Consider the following 12173-nt stretch of genomic DNA (forward strand, 5'->3'; position numbering starts at 1 on the left):
GGTGCGTAGGCAGAGTAGCATAGGGGAGACAATAGACCTACATAAGGGGTACATACAGAACAGGAAGCCCTAGCCGACAGGCAGTCTTTTTTCCTTCAAGTCTTTTAATAAACTTTATTGAGATTCCTAGAGCAGCTGCCTAGTAACTCCGTAACACATTGAAAGAGATGAATTATTACCAGTTTCCACTAGAACCGAACCAACACTAGTACTATTAATTATCTATTACCTAACCTTATGAAAACGTAATATTAACAACTCCATACTCAACCAAATCCAGGCTTATTGCAGAATTCGAAACAAGGTTAGACGCAAAATTTCCTCCACCACCACCCAACGATCCCTGCACCCAGCCATCTTGACCCCAAGCGGGATAACCAGGATCATGTGTATAGCTAAATGCACCACCACCGCCGCCGCCGCCATAGCCTCCGCCACCACCACACGAATTACCCGACATTATAGTATTAACGTTTTGGGCATTTTGGCTTGTTATAACCGCAGGGGACTGTACGCCATTCCCACCATTATTCCCATTACCAGGGTTACCGTTTACAATTGTTGCATAGGGTATAGCCCATGATGGTATTTGAGTTGTACCCCCAGCGCCTGGAACTCCGTTAAGTCCTGGAAGTCCCCCTTGACTGAAAAATGTATAATCGCCTGGTGCTGGGGCAACAATAGGTACAGCTGCTCCATATAGAATCAAAGAATATCCAAGTGCACCCCCTGCTTGTCCAGCCGAACAGCAAGGTGGCCCATGGAAAATATTATTAACAAAATACAGGGATTTATCGTTTCTTGTAAAGTTTACTTTATAGCCCCAATTAATGTTGACGGGACCTTTGTTAATATATGATGGGTAAATGGCCCAAGTTGGGTTAAAAATAATCGATCCTCCATATCCTTGGGCATATTTCTGGCCCCCGCCTCCCCCACCGACTGCTAGCAAGGTACTGTCCAAGTATAGTGCAGACGCTCCCCCTCCTGCAGCACCATTGAGCATATAGTTTTGCGTACGCTGCCCGCCTGCTCCACCATTACCGTACGCGCTTGTTCCTGGGTTAGGGCCAGATCCAGAGCCGCCAGCTACTGCAATAACTTCTTGCCCAGGTACAACATTAATTGAGCCAACAATACGCCCCCCGAGAGACCACGGTTGATCCGGATTGGCATAAGCACCATCGCCACGACCCCCAACAAGACTAAAGCTCATAGTAGAAGCACAAGGAGGAACAGTCCAAGTAGTCTCAGCGCCTTGTGTAGAACTCGCTGTAAGGAATACGTTTATATCATCCACAGAGCACGGTGTCTTAATAATAATTGTCCCAGAATTTGTCCCACTTGGAAGTACTGTAGTAGTAGTAGTTCTAGTACCAGTCCAAAAGGTTGTTATTGTGATGTAAGTTAGGGGTATCTCAACAATAACGGTTCCAGGACGAGTACCGCTAGGGGGGACAGTAGTAGTTAAGGTCCCGATACCGGTCCAAGGCGTAGTTATTGTAATATAGGTCAGAGGTGTTTGAACAATAACAGTCCCTGGAATGGTACCAGTAGGAGGGACTGTCGTTGTTCTAGTTCCAATACCAGTCCAGGGCGTTGTTACAGTATTATAGGTTTCTGGAGTTTTAATAATAATAGTTCCTGGAATAGTACCGGTAGGGGGAACTGTACTAGTTATCGTACCAGTACCAGTCCAAGGCGTTGTTATTGATACGTATATTATAGGTGTTTGAATAATAACGGTACCAGGAATGGTACCAGTAGGAGGGACCGTCGTTGTTCTAGTCCCAACACCAGTCCAAGGCGTTGTCATTGTTACGTATATCATAGGTGTTTGAATAATAATAGTACCAGGAATGGTACCAGTAGGAGGGACCGTCGTTGTTCTAGTTCCAATACCAGTCCAGGGCGTTGTTACTGTATTATAGGTTTCTGGGGTTTCAATAATAACAGTTCCTGGAAGAGTACCGGTAGGGGGAACTGTACTAGTTCTCGTACCAGTACCAGTCCAAGGGGTTGTCATTGTTTCGTATGTTATAGGTGTTTGAATAATAACAGTACCAGGAATAGTACCAGTAGGAGGGACCGTCGTTGTTCCAGTTCCAGTACCAGTCCAAGGGGTTGTCATTGTTACGTATGTCATAGGTGTTTGAATAATAACGGTACCAGGAATGGTACCAGTAGGAGGGACCGTCGTTGTTCTAGTTCCAATACCAGTCCAGGGCGTTGTTACTGTATTATAGGTTTCTGGGGTTTCAATAATAACAGTTCCTGGAAAAGTACCGGTAGGGGGAACTGTACTAGTTCTCGTCCCAGTACCAGTCCAAGGGGTTGTTATTGTTACGTATGTCATAGGTGTTTGAATAATAACGGTACCAGGAATAGTACCAGTAGGAGGGACCGTCGTTGTTCCAGTTCCAGCACCAGTCCAAGGCATTGTTATTGTTACATATGTTATAGGTGTTTGAATAACAACAGTACCAGGAATAGTACCACTAGGAGGGACCGTCGTTGTTATAGTTCCAATACCAGTCCAGGGCGTTGTTACTGTATTATAGGTTTCTGGGGTTTCAATAATAACAGTTCCTGGAAGAGTACCGGTAGGGGGAACTGTACTAGTTCTCGTCCCAATACCAGTCCAAGGCGTCGTCATTGTTACGTATGTCATAGGTGTTTGAATAATAACGGTACCAGGAACTGTACCACTATAGGGAATAGTAGTAGATGTAGTTCCGATACCGGTCCAAGGAATTGTTATTGTGACATAACTAGCAGGAGTTGTTAATGAAACCATAGAAGTTTCAATAGGTGTTGTAACAATAATGAGGGTTATACAGTTGGCCGTGCACCCAGGCGACGGCGGTATCGTTGATGTACCACCTGTTGGACCTACTGTTGTTGATGTAGTTACGCCATAGGTAGGAGGTATGGTAACAATAATGGCCGTCATGCAGTTGGTAGTGCATCCAGGCAGCGGTAGAATAGTCGATGTACCAGCCGTTGGACCTACCGTCGTTATCGTCGTAGCTCCGGCAGTTGCAGTTGCAGTAACAATTACTGTTGTCACGCAGTTGGCTGTACAGCCGGGAGGTGGTAGGATAGTCGATGTACCTTCTGTCGGGCCTACTGTCGTTGTCGTTACTGCACCACCCGTTATTGTAACTATGATACTTGTAACACAGTTCGTCGTGCATCCAAGGGGCGGTAGAATCGTTGATGTACCGGCGGTCGGACCTACCGTCGTTGTCGTTGTGGCACTCAAGGCAGGAGGTATTGTAACTATAATGCTCGTAACGCAGTTCGTCGTGCATCCAGGGGGTGGCGGTATAGTGGATGTACCAGCTGTTGGACCAACTGTTGTTGATGTTGTTACGCCAAAGATAGGAGGTATAGTAACAATAATAGCCGTCATGCAGTCGGTAGTGCATCCAGGCGACGGTAGGATCGTCGACGTACCAGCTGTCGGACCTACCGTCGTTATCGTCGTAGCTCCAGCAGTTGCAGTTGCAGTAACAATCAATGTTGTAACGCAGTTGGCTGTGCAGCCCGGGGGTGGTAGGATAGTCGATGTGCCTTCTGTCGGGCCTACTGTCGTTATCGTTACTGCACCCCCAGTTATAGTAACTATGATGTTTGTAACACAGTTCGACGTACATCCAAGTGGTGGCGGGATTGTCGATGTACCGGCGGTGGGACCTACTGTCGTTGTCGTCGTGGCACTTAAGGGAGGTAGTATTGTAACTATAATATTCGTTATGCAGTTTGTCGTGCATCCAGGGGGTGGCAGGATTGTCGATGTACCAGGGGTTGGCCCTACTGTAGTAAACGTCGTTGCACTCAAGCTGGGAGGCGATGTGACGATGATGGATGTAATGCAATTAGTTGTGCATCCAGGAGGCGGCGGGATTATGGATGTGCCCGCTGTCGGGCCAGTAGTTGTTATTGTAGTTTCTCCTACAGTTTCTGTTACCACTATAGTTGTAAAACAGTTTGTTGTGCAACCAGGAGGCTGTGGAATTGTAGATGTGCCTGCAGTTGGGCCGGTAGTTACTATTGTAGTTCCTCCTACAGTGGCTGTTACTACTATGGTTGTAATACAATTGGTTGTGCAGCCAAGAAGCGGGGGAATCGTGGAAGTACCAGGTGTCGGCCCTAGAGTCGTTGTTGTCGTTACCCCTACAGCAGCGGTAACGATAAACGTTGTAAAACAATTAGTTGTGCAACCAGGAGGCGGCGGGATAGTAGATGTGCCTGCTATCGGGCCAGTAGTTGTTATTGTAGTTCCTCCTGCAGTCACTGTTACTACTATCATTGTAATACAGTTGGTTGTGCATGCAAGAGGCGGTAGAATCGTAGATGTGCCAGGTATTATTCCTAATGTTGTTGTTGTTCTTGCCCCTACAGTAGCGGTAACGATAAACGTTGTAAAACAATTAGTTGTGCAATCAGGAGACGGCGGGATGGTAGAGGTGCCTGCAGTTGGGCCGGTAGTTACTATTGTACTTCCCCCTGCAGTGGCTGTTACTACTATGGTTGTAATACAATTGGTTGTGCAGCCAAGAAGCGGGGGAATTGTAGATGTACCAGGTGTCGGCCCTAATGTCGTAATTGTTGTTGCCCCTACATCGGCGGTAACGATAAACGTTGTTAAACAATTAGTTGTGCAACCAGGAGACGGCGGGACGGTAGAGGTGCCTGCAGTTGGGCCGGTAGTAACTATTGTAGTTCCTCCTGCAGTAGCTGTTACCACTATGGTTGTAAAACAGTTAGCTGTGCAACCTGGAGGCGGCGGAATAGTACTCGTCCCAGCAGTTGGACCAAGCGTTGTAATAGTGCTAAAGCCGCCTGTAGCAGTAACAATAATTCTGGTTGGGCAGAATCCAGTGCATCCAAGAGAGGGCAAAATAGTACTAGTTCCAGCAGTTGGCCCAAATGTAGTTTCAGTTATAACACCTCCACTAGGCGCTACAGTTACGACAATTTGTGTAAAGCAGTTTGATGTACATCCAGATGTTGGTGGAATAGTGCTAGTCCCAGCAGTTGGGCCAAACGTTGTAATAGTACTAAATCCGCCTGTAGCGGTAACAATGATTCTGGTCAGGCAGAATCCAGTGCATCCAAGAGAGGGCAAAATAGTACTAGTTCCAGCAGTTGGCCCAAATGTAGTTTCAGTTATAACACCTCCACTAGGCGCTACAGTTACAATAATTTGTGTATAGCAGTTTGATGTACATCCAGATGTTGGTGGAATAGTGCTCGTCCCAGCAGTTAGACCAAACGTCGTAATAGTACTAAATCCGCCTGTAGCGGTAACAACAATCCTAGTAGGACAGAATCCGGTGCATGAAACAGATGGCAAAATAGTACTGGTCCCAGCAGTTGGACCGTAGGTAGTTTCAGTAATCACACCTCCACTAGGAGGTATAGTTACAACAATCTTTGTAATGCAGTTTATTGAACATCCTGATGTTGGTGGAATGGTGCTCGTCCCAGCAGTTGGACCAAACGTCGTAATAGTACTAAATCCGCCTGTAGCGGTAACAACAATCCTAGTAGGACAGAATCCGGTGCATGAAACAGATGGCAAAATAGTACTGGTCCCAGCAGTTGGACCGTAGGTAGTTTCAGTAATCACACCTCCACTAGGAGGTATAGTTACAACAATCTTTGTAATGCAGTTTATTGTACATTCTGATGTTGGTGGAATAGTACTCGTCCCAGCAGTTGGACCAACGGTAGTTTCAGTAAAAACACCTCCAGTTGGAACTATAGTCATAACAATCTGTGTATAGCAGTTTACTGTACATCCTGATGTTGGTGGAATGGTGCTTGTCCCAGGAGATGGGCCAAATGTTATAACTGTACTAAATCCACCTGTAGCGGTAACAATAATTCTAGTAGGACAGATTCCGGTGCATCCAATTGAGGGTAGAATTGTACTAATGCCAGATGTTGGCCCAAAGGTAGTTTCAGTAATAATTCCTCCTGTAGGAGCTATAGTTACGATAATCTGTGTGAAGCAGTTTATTGTGCATCCCGATGTCGGTGGAATAGTGCTTGTCCCAGCGGTTGGGCCAAACGTTGTTATTGTACTCAAGCCGCCTGTAGCTGTCACAATGATTCTAGTTGGGCAGAATCCAGTACATCCAAGAGCGGGCAAAATAGTGCTAGTTCCAGCAGTTGGCCCAAATGTAGTTTCAGTCATAATACCTCCACTAGGCGTTACAGTTACAATAATCTGTGTATAGCAGTTTAATGTGCATCCTGATGTTGGCGGAATAGTGCTCGTCCCAGCAGTTGGACCAAACGTTGTAATTGTACTAAATCCGCCTGTAGCGGTAATGACAATTCTAGTTGGACAGAATCCGGTGCATCCAATTGAGGGTAGAATTGTACTAATACCAGTAGTTGGCCCAAAGGTAGTTTCAGTAATAATACCTCCGGTAGGTGCTACAGTAATATTAATCTGTGTATAGCAGTTTACTGTACATCCTGATGTTGGTGGAATGGTGCTCGTCCCAGCGGTTGGGCCGAACGTTGTAATAGTGCTAAAGCCTCCTGTAGCGGTAATAACGACCCTGGTAGGACAGAATCCGGTGCATCCAATAGTGGGCAATAAAGTACTAGTTCCGGCAGTTGGACCAAAGGTAGTTTCAGTAACTATACCTCCTGTAGGAACTATAGTTACAATAATCTGTGTTATGCAGTTTAATGTGCATCCCGACGTTGGTGGAATAGTGCTCGTCCCAGCAGTTGGGCCAATTGTTGTAATAGTGCTAAAACCACCTGTAGCGGTAACGACGATCCTAGTAGGACAAAATCCAGTGCATCCGATTGAGGGTAAAATTGTACTAATGCCACTAGTTGGCCCAAATGTAGTTTCAGTAATAATTCCTCCTGTAGGAGCTATAGTTACAATAATCTGTGTATAGCAGCCTACTTTACATCCCGATATTGGTGGAATAGTACTTGTCCCAGCCGTTGGGCCAAACGTTGTAATAGTGCTAAATCCGCCTGTGGCTGTAACAATGATTCTAGTTGGGCAGAATCCAGTGCACACAAGAGATGGCAAAATAGTACTAGTCCCAGCAGTTGGCCCAAATGTAGTTTCAGTTATAATACCTCCACTAGGAGCTACAGTTATAATAATTTGTGTATAGCAGTTTATTGTGCATCCTGATGTTGGTGGAATTGTACTCGTCCCAGCAGTTGGACCAAACGTTGTAATAGTGCTAAATCCGCCTGTAGCAGTAACGACAATCCAAGTAGGACAGAATCCGGTGCATCCAATTGAGGGTAAAATTGTACTAATACCAGAAGTTGGCCCAAAGGTAGTTTCAGTAATAATACCTCCTGTTGGAGCTATAGTTACAATAATTTGCGTATAGCAGTTTACTGTGCATCCCGATATTGGTGGAATAGTGCTCGTCCCAGCCGTTGGGCCAAACGTTGTAATAGTGCTAAATCTGCCTGTAGCAGTAACAACAATCCTAGTAGGACAGAATCCGGTGCAACTAGAAGATGGTAAAATAGTACTTATCCCAGCAGTTGGTCCAAATGTAGTTTCAGTTATAATACCTCCAGTAGGTACTACGGTTATAACAATCTGTGTATAGCAGTTTATTGTACATCCTGACGTTGGTATAATAGTACTTGTCCCAGCTGTTGGGCCGAACGTTGTAATAGTACTAAATCCGCCTGTAGCGGTAATAATAATCTTAGTAGGACAGAATCCGGTGCATCCAATTGAAGGTAGAACTGTACTAATGCCAGAAGTTGGCCCAAAAGTAGTTTCGGTAATTATACCTCCTGTTGGAGCTATAGTTACGATAATTTGCGTATAGCAGTTTACTGTACAACCCGATATTGGTGGAATAGTGCTCGTCCCAGCAGTTGGACCAAACGTTGTAATAGTACTAAATCCGCCTGTAGCGGTAATGATAATCCTAGTAGGACAGAATCCAGTGCATCCAATCGAGGGTAGAATTGTACTAATGCCAGAAGTTGGCCCAAAGGTAGTTTCAGTAATAATACCTCCGGTAGGCGCTACAGTTACAATAATCTGAGTAAAGCAGTTTACTGTGCATCTTGATGTTGGTGGAATAGTGCTCGTCCCAGCGGATGGGCCGAACGTTGTAATCGTGCTGAAGCCTGCTGTAGCGGTGACAACGACCCTGGTAGGACAGAATCCGGTGCATCCAATAGTGGGCAGTAAAGTACTAGTTCCGGCAGTTGGACCAAAGGTAGTTTCAGTAACTATACCTCCTGTAGGAACTATGGTTATAATAATCTGTGTCATGCAGTTTAATGTGCATCCCGACGTTGGTGGAATAGTGCTCGTCCCAGCAGTTGGGCCGAACGTTGTAATAGTACTAAATCCGCCTGTAGCGGTAACAATGATTCTAGTCGGGCAGAATCCAGTGCACCCAAGAGAGGGCAGAATAGTACTTGTCCCAGCAGTTGGTCCAAATGTAGTTTCAGTTATAATACCTCCGGTAGGTACTATAATAATAATAATTTGTGTGTAGCAGTTTGATGTGCATCCTGATGTTGGTTGAATAGTACTCGTCCCAGCAGTTGGACCAAACGTTGTAATAGTACTAAATCCGCCTGTGGCAGTAATGATAATCCTAGTAGGACAGAATCCGGTGCAACCAATTGAGGGTAGAATTGTACTAATGCCAGAGGTTGGCCCAAAGGTAGTTTCAGTAATAATACCTCCGGTAGGTGCTACAGTTACAATAATCTGAGTAAAGCAGTTTACTGTGCATCCTGACGTTGGTGGAATGGTACTCGTTCCAGCAGTTGGACCAAACGTTGTAATAGTACTAAAGCCGCCTGTAGCAGTAACTACAATCCTAGTCGGACAGAACCCAGTGCAACTAGGAGAGGGTAAAATAGTACTAGTACCCGCTGTTGGTCCAAATGTAGTTTCAGTTATAACACCTCCACTTGGCGCTACAGTTACAATAATCTGCGTATAGCAGTTTAATGTGCATCCTGATGTAGGCGGAATAGTGCTCGTCCCAGCGGTTGGGCCGAATGTTGTAATAGTGCTAAAGCCTCCTGTAGCGGTAACAACGACCCTAGTTGGACAGAGTCCTGTGCATCCAACAGTAGGTAATCCAGTACTAGTTCCGGGAATTGGGCCAAAGGTAGTTTCAGTAACAATACCTCCTGTAGGAGCTATAGTTACAATAATCTGTGTTAAACAATTTATTATACATCCCGACGTTACTGGAATAGTACTTGTCCCAGCGGTTGGGCCATACGTTGTTATTGTACTAAAGACGCCTGTAGCCGTAACTATAATTCTAGTCGGGCAGAATCCAGTGCACCCAAGAGAGGGTAAAATAGTACTAGTCCCAGCAATTGGTCCAAATGTAGTTTGAGTTATATCACCTCCACTAGGCGCTATAGTTATGACAATTTGTGTATAGCAGTTTGATGTGCATCCAGATGTTGGTGGAATAGTACTCGTCCCAGCAGTTGGGCCAAATGTTATAATAGTACTAAATCCGCCGGTAGCGGTAATGACAATCCTAGTAGGACAGAATCCGGTGCATCCAATTGAGGGTAGAATTGTACTAATTCCAGAAGTTGGCCCAAAGCTAGTTTCAGTAATAATACCTCCTGTAGGTGCTACAGTTACAATAATCTGAGTAAAGCAGTTAACTGTGCATCCTGATATTGGTGGAATGGTGCTCGTCCCAGCAGTTGGACCAAACGTTGTAATAGTGCTAAAACCGCCTGTAGCAGTAACTACAATCCTAGTGGGACAGAATCCAGTGCAACTAGGAGAGGGTAAAATAGTACTAGTCCCAGCAGTTGGTCCAAAGGTAGTTTCAGTTATAATACCTCCAGTAGGTACTACAGTAATAATAATATTTGTATAGCAGTTTACTGTACATCCTGATGTTGGTGGAATGGTACTTGTCCCTGGGGTGGGGCCGGTTGTTGTAATAGTACTAAATCCGCCTGTAGCGGTAACAACAATCCTAGTAGGACAGAATCCAGTGCATTCGACCGAGGGTAGAATTGTACTAATGCCAGTAGTTGGCCCAAAAGTAGTTTCAGTAATAATGCCTCCAGTAGGTACTACAGTTACAACAATCTGCGTAAAGCAGTTTATTATACATCCTGATTTTGGCGGAATAGTGCTAGTCCCAGCGGACGGGCCGAATGTTGTAGTAGTGCTAAAACCGCCTATAGCAGTGACAACAATCCTAGTGGGACAGAATCCAGTGCATCCGATTGACGGTAGAATTTTACTGATACCAGAAGTTGGCCCAAAGGTAGTTTCAGTGATAATACCTCCTGTTGGAGCTATAGTTACAATAATTTGCGTGTAGCAGTTTACTATGCATCCCGATGTTGGTGGAATAGTACTTGTCCCAGCGGTTGGGCCAAACGTAGTAATAGTGCTAAAGCCGCCTGTAGCTGTAATAACAATTCTAGTAGGGCAAAATCTGGTACAACCAGAAGAGGGTAAAATAGTACTAGTGCCTGCAGTTGGACCAAATGTAGTTTCAGTTATAATACCTCCACTAGGCGCTATAGTTACAACAATTTGTGTATAGCAGTTTGATGTGCATCCTAATGTTGGTGGAATAGTGCTCGTCCCAGCAGTTGGACCAAACGTTGTAATAGTGCTAAAGCCGCCTGTAGCTGTAACAACGATTCTAGTTGGGCAGAATCCGGTGCAACCAACAGAGGGCAAAACAGTACTAATCCCAGGAGTTGGACCAAACGTAGTTTCAGTTATAACACCTCCAGTAGGTGCTATAGTTACAATAATCTGTGTATAGCAGTTTACTTTGCATCCTGAAGTAGGTGGAATGGTGCTCGTCCCAGCGGTTGGCCCAAATGTAGTAATAGTGCTAAAGCTGCCTGTAGTGGTAATGACAATCCTAGTAGGACAGAATCCGGTGCATCCAATTAAGGGTAGAATTGTACTAATACCAGAGGTTGGCCCAAAGGTAGTTTCAGTAATAATACCTTCGGTAGGTGCTATAGTTACAATAATCTGAGTAAAGCAGTTTACTATGCATCCTGACGTTGGTGGAATGGTGCTCGTCCCAGCAGTTGGGCCAAACGTTGTAATAGTACTAAATCCGCCTGTGGCGGTAACAACAATCCTAGTAGGACAGAATCCGGTGCATCCAATTGAGGGTAAAATTGTACTTATGCCAGTAGTTGGACCAAAGGTAGTTTCACTTATAATACCCCCGGTAGGTTCTACTGTTATAATAATCTGTGTATAGCAGTTTACTTTACATCCTGATATTGGTGGAATAGTGCTCGTCCCGGCAGTTGGGCCGAATGTTGTAATTGTACTAAAGCCGCCTGTAGCAGTAATAACGATTCTAGTAGGGCATAATCCGGTGCACCCAGGAGATGGCAAAATAGTACTAGTCCCAGCTGTCGGACCAAAGGTAGTTTCAGTCGTAAAACCTCCACTAGGTGCTACAGTTATAATAACCTGTGTATAACAGTTTACTGTACAACCGGACAAAGGCGGAATAGTACTAGTACCAGCTGTTGATCCTGTTGTAAATTTTGTAACAATACTTGTTGTCGCAACGGTTACGATTATTGTTGTTGGACAGTTCTCATTTCTTGGAATAATCCCGTTGCGGCGCATTAATGCATTATCGGGACATTCAGAATTTGTTGGCAATATTGTACTCGTTCCAGCGGTTGGTCCAAATGTAGAGATTGTAAATATACCCCCTATTATTGGTATAGTAATAATAATTGTTTTTGGACAGTTCCCAATACATCCCGCCGACGGGAAAATCGTACTGGTTCCCCTTGTTGGTCCTAAAGTTGATTGTGTAATAATGTCTGTAGTAGCCTCTGTAATAACAATTTTCGTAAAGCAGTTAAGGGTACATCCGGATTGTGGTAGTATCGTACTAGTACCAGCAGTGGGTCCGAAGGTTGTTGTAGTACTAAATCCGCCTGTAATGGTAACGATTATTTGCGTGTAGCAATTTGACATACATAGAGGTAACGGAGGAATTGTACTTATGCCAGCGGTCGGACCATATGTCGTAATAGTACTATTATAATGGGCAGACGTACCTATAGTAATAATAATTATTGTTGGGCAGTTACCCAGACATTCAGAAGAAGGCAAAATAGTACTGGTGCCGCCTGTAGGTCCT

The 12173-nt window shown here is 44.8% G+C and overlaps 1 protein-coding gene across 1 annotated transcript; it reads right to left on the reverse strand.

Moving 5' to 3' along the window:
- Positions 1-235: 235 nt before the first annotated feature.
- DCS_03232 (uncharacterized protein) lies at positions 236-2656 on the reverse strand (the record flags this gene model as incomplete). The annotated part of the gene is made up of 1 exon (XM_040800556.1): positions 236-2656. The coding sequence occupies one exon, from the start codon at positions 2654-2656 to the stop codon at positions 236-238; it is 2421 nt and encodes an 806-aa protein (XP_040661439.1).
- Positions 2657-12173: the final 9517 nt, after the last annotated feature.

Source organism: Drechmeria coniospora, chromosome 01 (genome assembly GCF_001625195.1).
Source record: "Drechmeria coniospora strain ARSEF 6962 chromosome 01, whole genome shotgun sequence".
Taxonomy (NCBI): Eukaryota; Fungi; Ascomycota; class Sordariomycetes; order Hypocreales; family Ophiocordycipitaceae; genus Drechmeria; species Drechmeria coniospora.